The 17,774-nt window shown below is 42.5% G+C and overlaps 1 protein-coding gene across 7 annotated transcripts in view; it reads right to left on the minus strand.

Annotated features, from left to right (window-relative positions):
- The window catches only part of LOC126998180 (cell adhesion molecule Dscam2-like), a 240,236-nt gene that overhangs the window by 125,956 nt on the left and 96,506 nt on the right, over positions 1 to 17,774 (minus strand). For all 7 annotated transcript variants that reach the window (XM_050859625.1, XM_050859626.1, XM_050859624.1 and 4 more), the window contains exons 3-4: positions 17,078 to 17,169; positions 8,411 to 8,569 (exon numbers count right to left, since the gene is read on the minus strand). In XM_050859625.1, coding sequence (XP_050715582.1) covers positions 8,411 to 8,569; positions 17,078 to 17,169 — 251 coding nt within the window. The remainder of the gene's footprint in view (positions 1 to 8,410; positions 8,570 to 17,077; positions 17,170 to 17,774) is intronic.

Below are 17,774 nucleotides of genomic sequence, written 5' to 3' on the forward strand. Positions count from 1 at the left end.
AGGGTATCTTGAAACACATGATAGCCAGCACCTTATTGTATAAATCAACAAAGAATGACCTCACTTTATTGTATAGAAAGTCTCATTAGTAAGGAAGTATCTATGAACTTTCTCAGTAAAGACCTAAAGTAATTGTTCGGTGTTTTGTTACGTTAGGTTAGGTTAAGTTTAGGGTATCTTGAAACACATGATAGCCAGCACCTTATGGTATAAAAACCCTACACTATAGCTACGCGTGACCTCAGTGCTCAAATCCATCACATTATCCATTGACCCGACAGTGGTGAGGGTTGAAAAAGCTGAAACTGAAGAAAAAATGGAATGGCATAGCAACATCCTCAATATCAAATCCCCAAATAACAAAAGAGGTCACAGTTGCTATTCATGTAGGAGACGGTGACGGCGGCGGTGAAGGGGGAACACACACAGACGGTGACGGCGGCGGTGAAGGGGGAACACACACAGACGGTGACGGCAGCGAGACAAAGCCCTTAAAGTCACGGCCAGTATGCAACAGGAAGGACGAGGAAGAGGAAGGAAGGAATGGAGTGGAGCGGTGTGGAGGAGGAGGTGGAGGAGGGGGCAACTGCATTACACAAACAGGTGAAATTTCATCAGCGAGAGACTGGTGGAGGAGGAGGGAGAGGGAAGTGGAAGAGGAGGAGGATACTAAGGGACGGGAGGTAGGGAGAGAGGAGGAGGAGGAGGAGGAGGAGGAGGACAGCAGCACCAGAATTCAGACTTTAAAGCAAATTTCGAAGCTGAACCAGTAGATTTCAGGCACTAATTCTCTCGGCTGGCAGGCTCGGGAGAGAGGAAAGAGGAGAAGAGAGAGGAGAGAAGAGACCGTGAGAGGGAGGAGGGAGGGAAAGAGGAAGGGAGGAATAGCCAGAGGAAAGATAGAAATGGAAGAACAACCAGGGGAGATAGATGGACGATGGAGAAAGGGAGGAGAGGAGGGGTTGGAGGAAGGGAAGGGACGGGAGGGGGAGGAGGAATGCAGGAAATAAATCAGGCAGAGGGTGTGAGGTAGAGAGAAATAGCTGAACGAGAGGGAGATAGACGAAACAGGTGTAGGAGGGGAGAGGAAGAGATAGAGGAAAAACAGAAAGGGGGAAAAGAGAGAGAGAAAAAAAAACCGGAGAGAAAACAGGACGTAGAGAGAGAGAGAGACAGGATAAGGGAAAAAGAAGGGAAGTTGGAAAAGAAAAAGAGAAAGAAGGGAGAAGGAAGAATAGATAAGAAAAATAACAGAGGAGATAAAGAAAAGGAAGTAGGAAAGAAAGCTAGGATATGAAGGAAGGAAGGAAAAAAGGAAAGAGATGGCGAGAGAATGAAAATAGAGAGAGAAGGGAGAAGGAGAGAGAGGGAGAGACAGGAACAGACGTAAGGGAAGGAGGCAGAAAAAAAGCAAGGTAGGGAAAAACAAAAGAAAGGGCGATAAGAGAGAAAAGACAGAAGAAACACAGAGGAGAGAGATAAGAAAGGAGGTAAATGAAAGAGGAAGGAGAGGAAGCTAGGACAGAAAGGTATAGAAGGAAGAAGGAAGGAAAGAGAAGACTGGAAAACACAGAAGGGGGAAACAGGGATGGAGGTAAGGGAAAGAAGAAGGAGAGGAAGCTAGGATAGAAAGGCAGAGAAGGAAAAAGGGGTGGAAAGAGATAAAGAGAGAGGGAGGCAGAATAGCGGCAGAACTAACAGCCTGGCATGACCTGAACTACCCAGCGCGTCCTGTCCTACACGGGTTACCCTTTAACGACGCCGCTAAAAGTTGGCCGTCGTCTCACTTATTGAAACGGACGACGGCGACGCTTCCAAAGGCTCTTGTAGCCCCCCCCCCCCCACCCCACCCCACCCGCTAACCCCCCTTCCTTCGCCTCACATGCAGCGACGCGGCGAGAGGTGAAGCACAGCGCCCCTAGAGACACCGCCACCAGGGGTATGTTGAAGGGAGTTTGAAGGCTTTCGTGTGTGATTGAATATGACTGATTGACCGATTGATTGATTGCGTATGAGCGAATGATGACTTTTTGTGTAGGGTACCAGATACATCACCTCCGCCAGTCAGTCAGTCACAGTCATCTTCTACCCTTGTGACTAACTTTCTTCCATCCAACTAGATAAGGATGGTAAGGATAATAATAGTAAGAATAGTAGAAGATAAGGATTTATAAAGATAGTAATAGTTAGGATAATAGTTTTAGTTGAAGCATTTCCTGGTCTTAATTCAATGTTGTTTTCTTGCGTGAATTCGCCTTAGAGACAACACTAATTGAGCGAAGAGAACGAAAAGCAGTAATTAGCTTTTTTTTCGTTCTTTTGCGCAGTGGAGGTTCGTAAAAAAGATCGTTCAAGGGAAAAAAATGCTAAGAAGAATTTGATTTCCTTTCCCTATTGTTTTATTCATTGCATTTGGAGTCTGTCAGCCCTTTATCGAGGCCACACACAAAACCAGAGATTGTTGCTATCCACTATTTCTCACTCCGTCTCACTCACTCTTCTCTCTTTCCTCCTTTCTCCTAACTGACCAATCAATTTCTTCTGTCTCTCTGTCTCTCTGTCTCTCCTTCCTTCTCATTTATTCCCTCTACTCCTCTCTCCTTTCTCCTAACACTGCCCAATTCATTCTACTCTTGTTTCCCGCTGTCATCCTCTCTTCCTCCTTTTCCTTCCCTCCCTAGCTCCAAGACTGTCTACACTGAAATAAAGATAAAAATAAAATAAAAACAAAACTAGAATATTACTGATGGAGTGTCGAATATTCTCTATTTATAAAAAAAACTAAACTCCACTGAAAGAAAAGATGAAAAACTAAAAATACGTATAAATTTCGGGTGAACAGCGGCGGAAAAACGTTAAGTGTTCATTAGGAATCAATTAACACGCGCCGGAAAAGTTAGAGAACAAACGCGGGTTAAAAAAAAGGGAAAGACCGACGAGGATGAAATAAAAAAAAAGAGCTGCGGTGTTTTCTTTTCGTTTTTTCTTCTTTTGTGATGATAATAATTTAACACGGGAAGGTAAATGATTATGCCGACGAGGAATGAAAAACAATAACTATGAAAAAAATGACCGACGAGGATGAAATAAAAAGATGAGCTGCGGTGTTTTCTTTTCGTTTTCTTCTTTTGTGATGATAATAATTTAACACGCTGAGGTAAATGATAGCGCCAGCGAGGAATGAAAAACGAGAACTATGGAAAAAATGACCTCGTGTATTTTATTTCTCCTTCTTTTGCAGCTCGACTGACCTCTGCTGACAAGAACATGACGAACGAAGGAAAAGAATAGAAATGTGAATGATACTTTTTCTCACCATTTTATGTCTCGTAACCATTAAATAAGAGTAGTGATGGTTAATGCTGCAGGAGACAAGAGAGTAAACAACCAGAAAAAAAATCAAATTATCCTTTTCGTGATAATTAAGAACAGTGAGGAAAGAGGAAAACAAATATAAGATGAACAAGACATGAACAAAACGTGTACGCTGTTTTTTCTAAGTAATTTTTGTTTCTGTTTAATTCATTTTCACCTAAGAATTGTGTAGTAAAGGAATCGTTTGTGAAGGTCAGATGCAGAAAACAATGAGGTTCAAGATTTCAAGATGAAGAAAGAGGAAAACAAAAATATGGTGAACAAAACATGAATAAAACGTGTACGCTGTTTTTCCATTTAAGTTTTGTTCTGCTTAATTCATTTTCAGCCAAAGATCTGAGTAGTAAAGGAATCGTTTATGAAGGTCAGATGCAAAAAACAATGAGGTTCAAGATTTCAAGATGAAGAAAGAGGAAAACAAAAATATGGTGAACAAAACATGAACAAAACGTGTACGCTGTTTTTTTACGTAAGTTTTGCTCTGTTTAATTAATTTTCAGCTAAAGATTTGAGTAGTAAAGGAATCGATTATGAAGGTCAGGTGCAGAAAATAATGAGGTTCAAGATTTTTGTGGCTCATTCATATCACGATTAATTGTAACTTTCTTTCTCCCTCTATCTTTTTTTTATTCAACTAACTAATTAACTTATTAACTAAAAGCCTAACCACTAATAAACTAACTAATTAACTAACCACCAACTGACTATCTATCTATCTATTTATCTATCTTATATCCATCTATCTATCTCAAAGTCAAACAGAAAGTAATAAAGTCAGTCTGTATGTCTATTTACTTGCCAGTTCTTTCGTTCTACCTGTCTGTCTATCTGTTTGTCTGTTTGCGTATGTTCCTCTATGTATGACAATCATTAGCTCCCTTCAAATGTATGTCTGTATGTATCAAATCCTAACTCTCTCTCTCTCTCTCTCTCTCTCTCACTGTCCCCAGAATTATAAGGCCAATCTTTGCTTACCCCACGCATGTCTGTTTCTCTCTCTTTGTCTCCGTCTATCTGTGTCTGGCTGTGTATCCGTCTGTGTGTTTCTCTCTCTGTGCGGTCGTTTGATTGTGTCTGTATCTGCCTCTGCCCCTTTGTGTCTTCATGTCCTCCTACTCGTCTGCGTCTTTGTTCTCGAATGCTGGTGTGTTGCTATCCTCGTGTGTGTGTATGTGTGTGTGTGTGTGTGTGTGTGTGTGTGTGTGTGTGTGTGTGTGTGTGTGTCGTTTTATGTTTAACTTTATGTGTGTGTGTGTGTGTGTGTGTGTGTGTGTGTGTGTGTGTGTGTGTGTGTGTGTGTGTGTGTGTGTGTGTGTGTGTGTGTGTGTGTGTGTGTGTGTGTGTGTGTGTGTGTGTGTGTGTGTGTGTGTGTGTGTGTGTGTCGTTTTATGTTTAACTTTATGTGTGTGTGTGTGTGTGTGTGTGTGTGTGTGTGTGTGTGTGTGTGTGTGTGTGTGTATGTGACTGTGTTCGTTTTATGCGTGTGTGTGTGCGTGTGTGTGCGTGTGTGTGCCTGCTTGTTCCTCCGCCCGTGCCTATCTTTGTGTGCTCGCGTCCTGGTAACACAAATCGTGAATATCACACGGCGCAGCGTAACACAATCGACAGTTTCTCGGGGCCCGGCAAAGCCAGCGCCGCGGAAGCCCGGCCCTGAAGGATTAAACTCATTTGCATATTCAATGAAGGACGGAACGCTTGCCGGCTCGCTCGCTTCCTTGCTTGGCTGGCTCGCTGGTTGTCTGGTTGGTTGTTTGGTTGTCTGGGTGCCTGCTTCGTTGCTTGCTTTGTTTGGTTGGCTTGCTCTCTGTGGTGTTTGTGTTTTTTTTTTTTGTGTGTGTGTGTGTGTTTTTTTTGTGTGTGTTTATTTGGTATTAATGTTTATGTCTGTATCTTCTCCTCCGCTCCTTTTGTTGCTATTCTTCGTTCCCTTTCTTCTTTTTCTTCTTGCTCTTGATTTTGTTCCTTTTCTCCTTGTTCTTCGCGTTCTTGTTTATGTTTTTGTTGTTCGAGTTTTTGTTCTTGCTCTTCACCTTCTTCCACTTGTTCTTATTCTTCTTGTTCTTCTTCGCATGTCTTCTTCTTTTTCTTCTTCTTCTTCACGTTCTTGTCTATGTTTTTTTTTGTTCTAGTTCTTGTTCTTGCTCTTCTTCTTCCACTTGTTCTTGTTCTTCTTGTTCTTCTTCGTATGGCTCCTCTTATCTTCCTTATTCTTCTTCCTCTTTTCAAGGTAAATTCTAAACACAAACATCTCAAGGTCATCTCTTCCTCATCTCTTCATCTTCCTCTTTCCCCTCCGCTTCTTCCTTCCCTTCTCTTCTCTTCTCTGCGTTGTTTATTATCAACTATGAAACACTTATATCCATTGTTGCTCTCCCTTCCTCTTCCTATTCAGTTTCCTCTCGCTCCTTCTTATCCTCTTCCTCTTCTTCCTCCTCCTCCTCCTTCCTCTTTGTCTGGTTGGTCACGGCTCGTTTGCACTCTCTCTCTCTCTCTCTCTCTCTCTCTCTCTCTCTCTCTCTCTCTCTCTCTCTCTCTCTCTCTCTCTCTCTCTCTCTCTCTCACACACACACACACACACACACACACACACACACACACACACACACACACACACACACACACACACACACACACACACACACACACACACATCCCACCCGCCCCACGCACACGTCCATTACGACTCTTGACTCGGTTCATAAAAAGTGTAAAAAAAAGGACAATAACTGAGTGTCTGTCACCTGCCTGCCTGCCCACCTGTCCATCCACCTCCTCCCGTGCTCGCTGGCGCCGGAAAATTAATTCGCCATTGTGTTAGTGAAATCAGCAGCAACGAGTGGATGTCCCTTGCTGTTGGTTCAAATTTTCATTCCTACAGCCGCTGGGACCGAGGCGTTGTGACATGGTTCTCGTTGGTAGTTACTGTCATAGAATTCGTCACTTTCGCTACGTCACTTTCATTGCGTCACTTTCAGCATGTCATTTTCCTTACGTCTTTCTCTCTTATTGCTCGTTCTCATTGGTCATTCTCGCCATGTCACATTCACCAGTCACTCTCAGAACGCAATTTTCACCAGTCATTTTCAGTTGTTACTCTCGTTTGTTCTTTTCACCCGTCACTTTCACGATGTTATTCCCCTTTGTCATTTTCATCATTCACTTTAACTTTGTCATTTTCCCCAGTCACTTTCACTAGGTCATTCTCCTTGGCATTTTCCCCAGTCACTTTCACTAGGTCATTCTCCTTGGCATTTTCACCAGTCACTTTCACTAGGTCATTCTCATTTGTTGTTTTCACCAGTCACTTTCACCAGTCTCTTTTATCTGTCGCATTCACCACTCACTTTCACGAATCACTTTCACCAGTCAAAATCACTCCCACCAAACAATTTTATCACACTAATTCTCACCAATAATACACCTGTCACTTTCACCTGGTTATCCTTGCACAATCCTCGCCTTCTCTTTACATAACTTCTCTTGAACAACACTCATTTTCACTTATCATTGCCAACACGCTCTGCAGTATTTCCATCTACAAGGTAACACTTATAGACGTAGGAATCTTAAGTGCGTGGCTTGATTACAGGTGTGTGTGGTTACCTGGACACGTGAATATGTAAGTGCGTGGGTGTGTCTTGGCATGTGTTTGAAACGTGAGTAAAATTAAGTTAAATGTCTTGCACGTTTATATGAGAACGTGGGTGTATGTCTGGGAGACTAACTAAATAACTATCTATGTTACAGGTGTGTGGTTACCTAGACACGTGAACATGTAGGTGAGTGGGCGTGTGATAAGTCTGTGCTTGAAACCTGAGTGAAATTAGTTAAGTCTATTGTACGGGTATAAAAGAACGTGAGTGTGTGTCTTTTTTTACAATAAGGGAAGCAGCTTAGGCCCCCCCCCCAAAAAAAAAAAAAAGTGGGAAAAAAAGCCCGCTATTCTCTGCCCTTAAAAGAGAGTGTATAGTTGAGTGGCCAAAAGAGAGGTCAAATTCGATTGGAGAACAGATAATATACTTAACACATTACACCTAACCTAACCTAACCTAACCCTACCCAACCTAATCTAACCTGCGCACTTATATACTCAACACATTACACCTAACCTAACCTAACCTAACCCTACCCAACCTAATCTAACCTACGCACTTATATACTCAACACATTACACCTAACCTAACCTAACCTAACCTAACCGTACCCAACCTAATCTAACCTGCGCAATTATATACTTAACACATTACACCTAACCTAACCTCACCTAACCGTACCCAACCTAACCAAACCTTTCCACCTTAATTACCGTCACCTGTGTGTGTCTGAATCTAACACACCTTCATTCTCTCTCTTTGTCTCCGGCTGTGTACGCTAAAACTTTTCACTCCACTAATCTGTTTACCTGTTTGTGGCGTGGAAAAGTAAGCCAACGTGTATGGGTTACCTGGGCGCTTAGACAGGTAAACGAGTGGGCGTCAGGCAGGTATGTAGGCGTGACACGTGACGGCTGAGGGAACTAAGCAGGTGGTGGGCCGAGGCTTGTGAGCGAGAGGGTGTTCCAAATATGAGGGCGAAAACAAAAGGTGTATGTGAATATAAAGAATGTGAAGAGGGTTGATGTGTGTGCTTAGCCGGTGTGGGCGGGATGCGTGGCAGGGCTGGAGGGTAAAGAGGCATGAGGAGGGGAGGTTGTGTTTAAAAAGGCATAAAAAAGGAGTACGAGGAAGGGAGATATAAAGGGCATAGGGAACAGGCATGAGAAGCGGATAGTCTAATTAAGGCATAAAAAATAGGACACAGAAAGATAAGGACAGACTAAAAAATGGAAAAAGAAACAGACATAAGGCCACAAGAGCAGAGTAAAGAGGCATAGGAACCAAAACATAATCTCAGAAACAGACATACTGCATAAAAAAGGGTTAAATAAGATGCCCCCTTACCTGACTAAAGAGACAGGTAATTGATATACACATTGACGAACTCACCTGAAAGAAGAGACTACCCTAGATGATATACAACAGGTGTGCCGACTTACCTGGGACAAGTGACGGGTAGATGGTGTGCGTGGGCGTCTCCCAGGCGATGGGCGTGACGTGGGCGGACAGGTGGGAGGGCACACGGCAACGGAGCACCGCTGAGCCGCCCACCACCACCCGCGCGCCCTCCGCCAACACCGAGAAGTCCTGCCACACCACTGAAGGAAGGAGACGAAGCTATTAGGACCTGATGGGCTGAAGGAGTGCTGTAGGTGTGAAGGAGGGATCTGATTGCATGGGTAGGATCTGAAGGACTGAAAGAGGAGCATTGTGGCGGGGAAAGAAGGATCTGATTGTATGTTTAGGATATGAAGGACTGAAGGAGTGTTGTGGGTGTCTGAAGGAAGGACCTGATTCCATGGTTTGTGAAGGGGGAGAGATGTAGCATTGTGATGGTGAAGGAAGGAGTTGTTTGCAAGGATTGAAGGACTGTAGGACTATGTATATGTATCTGTGTGGTAAAAGATAGAGGAGAAACATGATTGTAATAAAGAGTTATTATTAGAAAGCCATCACGGTTATTGTCACGAGTAAAATATTGACTTCCGTGGATATGAAAAGAAAATACTTCAAGGTTTGTTCGGTAAAAGACTAAATTAAAACGTTATATAGTTTACCCGAAGGCGCGGAAGAGATCATTACTGTTGCAAGAGGGGATTAAAAATATATCTGCAGGAAATTATAAAAAAGAGGAAATAGAGGAAATAATGTATAAGGACTGTCCAGGAAAGCACCGAATGGAAACAAAAAATATATCTGCATGAAATGATAAGGAAGGAAATAAAGGAAATAATGTTCAAGGAGTGTCCAGAAAAAAAAAAAGTTACTGTCTCCAGAAGCCCAAATTAAATCCTTTAGGAGTAAAAATAAATCCAACGAGCGCGTGTTTTCAAAGGACGAAATTCTTCCCGACACAAAGGAAATATAAAATGTCTCGATGGCAAATTATATTACGAGAAAGTCGGTCTTAAGCGGAACGAAAAAAATAAGACTAGAGAGAACTTTTATCTCGTAAAGGGAAACCGAGGAAAGAAAATGCTTGTTTTATTGTTGAGGTTGAGAGGAAGGGAAAAATTCTCCTAACAAGAAAGATGAGAAAGGGATCTGATTTTACGGTCACGAGGAGAGGGATGCAGGTGGAGGGAAGGGAGGGAGGGAGGAGAAAAGGAGGAAGAGAGGTAAAGAAGGGGAGAATGGTTGGAGGAGATAGTCAGGAAAGGCGGAACAGGGTGGAAAGGGAGACAAGGTGTGGAGAGTGACAAAACTGAGAGAGAGGGAGGCAAGGAAGAGAAGAGGAGGGAGGTAAAGAAGGGGAGAATGGTTGGAGGAGATAGTCAGAAAGGGCGGAACAAGATGGAAAGGGAGAAAAGGTGTGGAAAGTGAGGAAACTGAGAGGGAGGGAGGCAGGAAAGAGAAGAGGAAGGAGGTAAAGAAGGGGAGGAGGGACGATGGAGAGAGTTAGGAGAGGCAAAAGGAGGGGGAGGGAAAGAGAATGGGACACATGTGATTGCCATGGCAGAAATAACAAAATTGAGAGAGAGGTAAAGAAAGGAAGAAAAAAGGAAAGGAAGGAGTCAGGTAAGGGAAAAGGGAGGGACTTGGAGGGAGAGGAAAGAAGAAAGGGAGACATATGATGAGGAAAAGAAGGCGTAATGAGGGGAAAACAACAAAGGCGAAGACAAAATGAGATAAAGAAGGAAAGAAATAATGAGGGCAGGAAGAAAAATAAACAAGAAAGAAAGAAAAAAAGAATGTATTGATACGACACGAGAGAGGAGAGGAAATGACAGGAGGGCGAAGGAAGAAGAAGAGGGAAGGATATGAAGAGATAGGAGAAAAAAGGAGAAGAAAGAGGAAGGGAAAGAAAGGAAAGAAAAGGAAAAGAAGAAAAAAGAGAGCAATGAAACGACAAAGGAGAAAATAGGAAACGACAGGAGGAAGAAAGAAGAGAAGAGCAAAGAAAATGAAGGGAAAAAAGAAAAAAATGAGAGAAAAAGAAAGGAAAAGAGAGAAAAAGGAAGGAAAAGACAGGAAACAATATAGAAGGAAACATTAAAAGGAAAAAAAAGAAAAGAAAAAAGAAGTAGATGACGACACTAAACAAGAGAGAAGAGAAAGAAAAGAAATGAAAGGAAGAGAAAAGAAAGAAAAAGAATAAAGGAGGGAGGAGGTAAATGCAGAAAAGCCAGACACTGAAATAAGAGGACGAAGGAGATGGAGGAGAAAGATATAGGAGATCAGGGAACAAAAGAAGAGGAGGAGGAGGAGGAGGAGGAGGAGGAGGAGGCGAGTGAGGGCGAATGAACCGAAGGAGGAAACAAAAGAAGAAGAAGAAGAAGAAGAAGAAGAAGAAGAAGAAGAAGAAGAGAGAGAGAGAGAGAGAGAGAGAGAGAGAGAGAGAAAGGAGAAAGCCTGTCTGTCTGTTGTCTTGATCCCTAAGCGGACAGGAGGGAAAAAGCTTGTCTACTGAAGGCTGACAGGAACATTCATTGGCTGTCTATTCTTTCTGTTACTCTTTCCGTCCTTTCTTTCTTTCTATTCATGTTTTCCTTATTCTTTTTTGTTTCTCTGATTCGTTCTTTCTCTTTCGTTTTTCATGTCCTGCTATTTCCCTTGTTTTCTCTTTCTTCCAATTGTTTTTATCTTTGTTTTTCTCTCTTCTTCTTCTGGTTCACTCTTTCTCCTCTCTTTCTATTTGTGTTTTCTTTGTTTCATTTTTTTTCCTCTGATTCTCGGTTTTCTTTTTTTTTTTGATATTTCCTTGTTTTTCTTTCTTCCTATTGCATTTTTCCTTTTTCTTCTTCTTTTTCTTCTTTTTCTTTTTCTTCTTCTTCTTCTTCTTCTTCTTCTTCTTCTTCTCATTCCCTCTTGTTATTCACGATTGTTGAAAGTTAAGAAGATTGGATTAGGGATAAGTGTTGTTCTCTCTCTCTCTCTCTCTCTCTCTCTCTCTAATTCCCTTCCTAAGCCACTCATTCCTAGAGGATTCCCATGCAAGCCTCAGATAAATTTTTCATTCTTTACATTCCCACAGTCTCTCTCTCTCTCTCTCTCTCTCTTCTCGTTTCGTTGACCTCTTGAAACTTGCGTCGAGTGTTTTGAGACGTGACAATACTTTCCTCAGTGTTTATATCTCTCTCTCTCTCTCTCTCTCTCTCTCTCTCTCTCTCTCTCTCTCTCTCTCTCTCTCTGTCCGTCTTCGTTTGTTTTGTGTTATTTTTTTTTATTTTTTCGTCCTTTCTGGTTCTGTTTCTCAGTTTCTCTTGTTGTTTTGTTTTTCTTTATCTTGTATTCTGCCTCTGTCTTTCTTTTTGTTATTTCGTTCCTCCTCCTTCTCCTCCTCCTCCTTCTCCTCCTCCTCCTCTTCATTGTCTTTCCTCTCCTCCTCCGTCGTCTCTTGTCTTCAATTTTTCTTCATTTTCTCCATTCTTTGCCTTGTTTTCATGTTTGTTCTTCCGTCCTCTTCCTTTCCCCCTCCTCCTCTTCGTTCTCTTTATTTCCATCCTCCTCTTCCTTCTTCTCCTTCCTCCTCCTCCTTTTCTCTCCTTCTCTTTTTGGTCGTTATCTTTCGTTTGCATAACCATAAAAATTGGTATCACGGACAACAGCATATAATCCTCCTCCTCCTCCTCCTCCTCCTCCTCCTCCTCCTCCTCCGCCTCCTCTTCGTGTGAAAGGTGTGCGTGACTGAATAAATGCAAGACAAGTAAGGTCGTATGCGTCTTAAGGTCATTCATATTCTACCTATTCTGTAATCAAGGTGAACGCCTCCTCCTTATCTTCCTCCTCCTCTTCCTCTTCCTCTTCCTCCTCTTTCTTCTCTTCTCTCTCCTAATCCTGCCCTATATTTGCCCTTCCTCTATGTTATCCTTCTTCTTTCTTCCTGCTAATCCTCCTTCTCCTCTTTATCTGCTCCTCCACTTCCTCTTTTTCTTCCTCCTCCGCTGCCTTCTCCTCCTCTTCACCTTTCCTCTTCTTCATCGTCTTTCTATTCATCATCTATTTTGTCTTCTTAAGTTATCTTCTTCCACTACTTCCCTATTTGTTCTTTTCTTCTTTTTCTTCTTGTTTTTGTTCTTGTTCTTTTCTCCTGTTCTTCTTCTTCTTCACAATCTTCTTTTCTTCTTATTATTAATCTTGTCTCTATCTATTTATATATCTACCCATATGTGTATCTATCTATCTATCTATCTATCTATCTATCTATCTCTGCGGACCTACAACCGGACGCCGCTAAAAATATCATTCATCCTAAAAATAAATGGGATGGCCGCCGCTAATTAATGAGTAACTCGTTAACCCTTTCTATTGACGAACAAATTAACAACTGATGAATTCAACTAAATGCCGAAATAAATAATTCATAAAGCGGATTTGTATCATATTTTTATCAGAACGCTTTCATTCATCGCTATCGGAGAAAACTGAATAAGGAGAGAGAGAGAGAGAGAGAGAGAGAGAGAGAGAGAGAGAGAGAGAGAGAGAGAGAGAGAGAGAGAGAGAGAGAGAGAGAGAGAGACAGGAAAAATATATACACACTGTTGATTGTGAATTGAATATTAGTGAGTTAGTTAAAAATAGCTTGAGAAAACAGGAAATATATTGACGTAAAGAAGAGGTTTGTGGAAAATTATACTTACAAGAAGGAATAAAAGCTTCTTGAGTTCAAAAAAGGGATTAGTTAAAGAAATCTAAGAAAAAAAACGAGGAATTATATTGGCGTAAAGAAACCTGTGAAATATGACCCTAAAAATAAAAGATAAAAAGCTTCCACTGTCATAATATATTAGTTTTGTGAAATCGAAGAATAAAAGAAGAGGTACAGGCTTTCTACATTAAACTTTGCAGCTCAAGTTAAAAAAAAAAGACGAAACAGAAATGAAAAGAAGTCGCACACGTGTTTCTGGGTCAGGTGTTGAGGTACTGGGATTGACGAAGTGGTGAGTGGATGACGAGGAGATTGGATGAGTGGATTGTCTGCCTCTTGGGTGAGTTGAGTGGATGTGCTCAGGCTTCGATTCCCTTCCCTCTCACCTCCTCTTTCCACTCCCTCCCATACCCCATCACTTGCTCCTATATCTCCAAAACTATCTTTGTCGACTGTCCCCACCCCTTACCTGTATTTCCCATCCCTCCCCTTCCTTTCCCTTTCACTCTCTCCTCCCGCTCCACTCCCATCCACTTTCCTTCCAATAGCTACTACATATACCCATCCTTGTCCTCTTCCTCCACTCCATTCCCCACCTTCCCCTTTCCCCTCCCCTCCTTCCCCTTATTCCCACTCTCTTCCACATTATCCAATCTAACAACCACCCCTTGCTCCATTCCTCCTCCCCATTCCTAACCTTCCCCACCTCTCCTCCTCTTCCCCTCTCCTTCCCCTCCCCACCTGGTGTTAAGGGGAAGCATTGATTGGCTGGTAGCTTCCCTATCGGAATTAAACCTTGAAATATGTATTGTTCATTGGAAACTGTTATCGGGTGCTCTCTCTCTCTCTCTCTCTCTCTCTCTCTCTCTCTCTCTCTCTCTCTCTCTCTCTCTCTCTCTCTCTCTCTCTCTCTCTCTCTCTGTTTATCTATGCATCTACCTATCTATCAATATCTATCTTCACATGCTTTTGTGTCGGTGCAAAACTCTACGGAAACAACGTGCCAGATTTCATTAACTGTAAGTACTTGCCCTGTAGATTTCCCTCCTTCTCTCTTCCATTTTCTCTGTCGCTTCCCCTCTTCTCTTCTCTTCTCTCTCTCTCTCTCTCTCTCTCTCTCTCTCTCTCTCTCTCTCTCTCTCTCTCTCTCTCTTTTTCGTGGACAATTAAAACTTCCTCACAAACTTACAGCAACATTTACATAATTCATGGAGGCGCCTCGATCTTGTAGCCGTTTCAATTAAATCTTTTCCTTGTGGCTATCAATTACATCGTTTTTGTATATATTTAACTTTCGTTTTAACTTTCTACAAATTTTCCCACATTGCTTCACTTAATTCATTCCGCTTTCCCTTATTTTAATTAAAGTTTCAGCACTGCTATTTATAATTTTTAGCTTCAACCTATATTTTCAATCTACTTCATTTTCTTCACCTTTTCTCAATAACAGTTTTATCTTTTTTACCGGCTACACTTTCCTACACTGCTTTCCTTACATTGCACGTTCCATTCTTCAAATAAAAGTCATCACCGTCCTCAATAAACTTTAGCATCAAACTATTTTCTTAATTTTCTTCACTTCTATATTTCCTTTACTTCTACACTTCATACCCACTCATCTTCATCTACTTTCATCCCTCTTTCACTTTTCCTTCCAACCAATTCACACCAATGCCATCTTTAGCATTAAACCTTCATGCCGTTCCCTTCATCTATCTCTCCTTCCTCTTCTGGCATCACAGGTACATCAGCCGGCCAAGCCATCGACCGTAGCTACCGGCGTATCGATTCTCCATAATTAATCACAATGTTTTGATTACCCTATTGTCTTCATTACTCTCGTGCACTTATCTAATTGGAAATACGACCGATTGCTATTCGTTAACTTTTCCCCTTCGCTGTGTCTCTTGTATGGACCAAAGCGAGGAGGGAAGAATAGAGTAAAGAATGGGGTAGAGGAGGTAAGGGGTCTATGGTGATGTGAAAGGTGCGCACAAAAGGTCCTAGGAGCAAAGGGAGGACTAGAAGGTATTGGGAGTGTAAATAGGATGAAAAAAGGAGGAGGCTGGGTGGCAGGAGATAAAAAGGATGCTGGAGATGGATGAGATTCTGACGGTAAGGGAAAGATGGAGCGGCAAAGAGTGAAAGAGAGATGGATGGATGGGTATTGAGGGGTAGAGGGGAATTTGGGGGCTGAAGGGCAGAAAAGAGGAAGAAAAGAGCCAGATAGGGTTGTAAAAGGTAGAGGTAGAAGTTGAAGGACGGGAAATGGGGAATGCAAGGTGAAAATGTGAGAGACAAGGGAATGAAAAAAATAATGCAAAAATAGAAAGAAGAAAGGAGAGAAAAGCGAGATGAGGAAAGACGTCTGGATATAAAGGTTTTGCAGACATTACCCTAGATATTCCTTTTCATACTACTTAATTTTTATCTTAAACACGACACGCGGATTGAAATGAAACAAGGTCAACTTTTCCCTTCCAGAACTTCAATTAGCAAACTATTCTTCAGTTCAACCACCCCTCCCTCCACACACATACAGAATACCCCCCCCCACACACACACACAGAACCCCCCCCCCCTCTCCTCCGCTCACTAAACTCCAGGAAGGAAAAAATACTAATAAAATATCCATCAAGAAGACGCCAAAGTGACTTCCGAGCAAAGGATTTTAAACCAATTCCAGAGTCTCAAAGGCAAAGGGTAAACTCACTCATTTTTCAAAGGACACGAGGAAAGGAGGAAGAAGAAGGAGGAGAGGAGGTAGGAAAGAAGGAAGAAGGGGAGGAGGAGGAAGGGAGGAGACGAGGCAGGAGGAGAGTCGAGGAATGAAGGAAAGGAGGAAGGGAAGGAGGATGAAGGGAAGGAGAACAGGAAGGAAAGGAGGAAAGGAAGCAGGAAGGGAGGAGGAAGGAAAAAGAGGACACAAGGCGGGAAGGGAGAGTCGAGGAATGAAGGAGAGCAGGAAGGAGAGAAAGAAGAGGGGGAGGAAGGGAGGAAGGAAGGGTCAAGGACTTTGCTCCGTCGGGAGGAAAATATACACAGGTTTTGAGGGAGTTTGGAAATGAAGGCCAAGGTTACACAAGTTTGCAGGAATAATACACGAGGAGGAGGAGGAGGAGGAGGAGGAGGAGGAGGAGGAGGAGGAGGACAAAGACGAGTAGGAACAGGAAAAGGACAGGAACAACAACAGGGAAAGGGAGGAGGAGGAGGAAGAGGTTGAGAGAAAATGAAAAACAGCTTCTTTTCTGCTGGGTGTGACTCGTGGGAAACAGCTTATAGGAAAAAAAAAGAGGCTATTCACTCAATGACGTAAAAAAACAATGAACTTTACGAGGAAAAAACAAAACAACTATAACAATAAACCCAACACGAAATAAACAGCCCAATAAAACAATCAAACAATCAGGAGCAAAAAGAGAAAACAATTCAGTCTACGGAGAAAACAGTTTACCGGCCACCGTGAGGAGGAAAACAAATTAATTACTGGGAAGCCTGACAGACGGACGCGGGAAAACACTTCTTGGGCGACGGACGGAAGGAGGAACACAAATCACGGAGGAGTGCGGCTGACGGGCGGACGAAGGAAGTGTATTTCAAAGTGTGTTGCGGGAAGGAGAGTTTGGGTTTACTGAGTGTCTGAGAGCCGTGATATACAACGTTATGGAATTGTGAGGATTAAGAGAAGGGAGAAGAGGAGTAAGTTATTGTAGAGTAGTAGAAGAATGGGGTAGTAGAGTAAGTTATCAGAAATCAACAAGACCAAAATGAGAAATAAACAGGGGCATGTGTGTGAGAGTAACGAAAGAAACGACTTGCAACTAGCTGAAGGATGACTTTTAAGAACTGTTTGGGACTATGATTGAGTGAAACATGATTGCTGACCGTAACTGAAGGAACTGAGGACTAAAGTTGCTCTATAAATAACCGAATATGATGCCGGGTAACTGTGAGTGCCTAAAAAGCGATTACAAAGAGTAACAGGTGACATTGATTACCAGGGGCGTGACTGACTGACCTGCTTGAAGGGTGACGGGCGGGGACACAACGACGCCATGTAGGTTGGAGGCGCGGCATCTCACTGTGGCGGCGTGGACATCGGCTCGGTACCTGGTGGAGAGAAAAAAAGTCCTCAAAAAAAAAGAATCATATATGGAAGGAAAAGAACTACGAGTAACTTAATAGAAAAAAAAAACTTGGCGGGAAAACCTAAAATAGACTAGTTTACGATGAGAGAGAGAGAGAGAGAGAGAGAGAGAGAGAGAGAGAGAGAGAGAGAGAGAGAGAGAGAGAGAGAGAGAGAGAGAGAGAGAGAGAGAGAGAGAGAGAGAGAGAGAGAGAGAGAGAGAGAGAGAGAGTAATTAAAGGACGGAGATAATGATTAATAGGTCGATGTCATTATCTGTGTGTGTGTGTGTGTGTGTGTGTGTGTGTGTGTAAAGGGGAGAATGGGAAAAAGAGAGAGAGAGAGAGAGAGAGAGAGAGAGAGAGAGAGAGAGAGAGAGAGAGAGAGAGAGAGATAAGTGGAGGTGGATTAGCGTGACATGTTTAAAGTGGAAGGTGTTTTGTGAGTCCATGAACCACCACCACCACCACCACCACCACTACTCGCTCGCTCACTCACTCCACTACACCGCACGTCAATGTAATCCCTAAAACACACACGCACGCAGGACTCAGATACCTTTTTCTTTTTTTGTTTTTAGTTATGTGTG

This window comes from Eriocheir sinensis, chromosome 13 (assembly GCF_024679095.1).
Source record: "Eriocheir sinensis breed Jianghai 21 chromosome 13, ASM2467909v1, whole genome shotgun sequence".
Taxonomy (NCBI): domain Eukaryota; kingdom Metazoa; phylum Arthropoda; class Malacostraca; order Decapoda; family Varunidae; genus Eriocheir; species Eriocheir sinensis.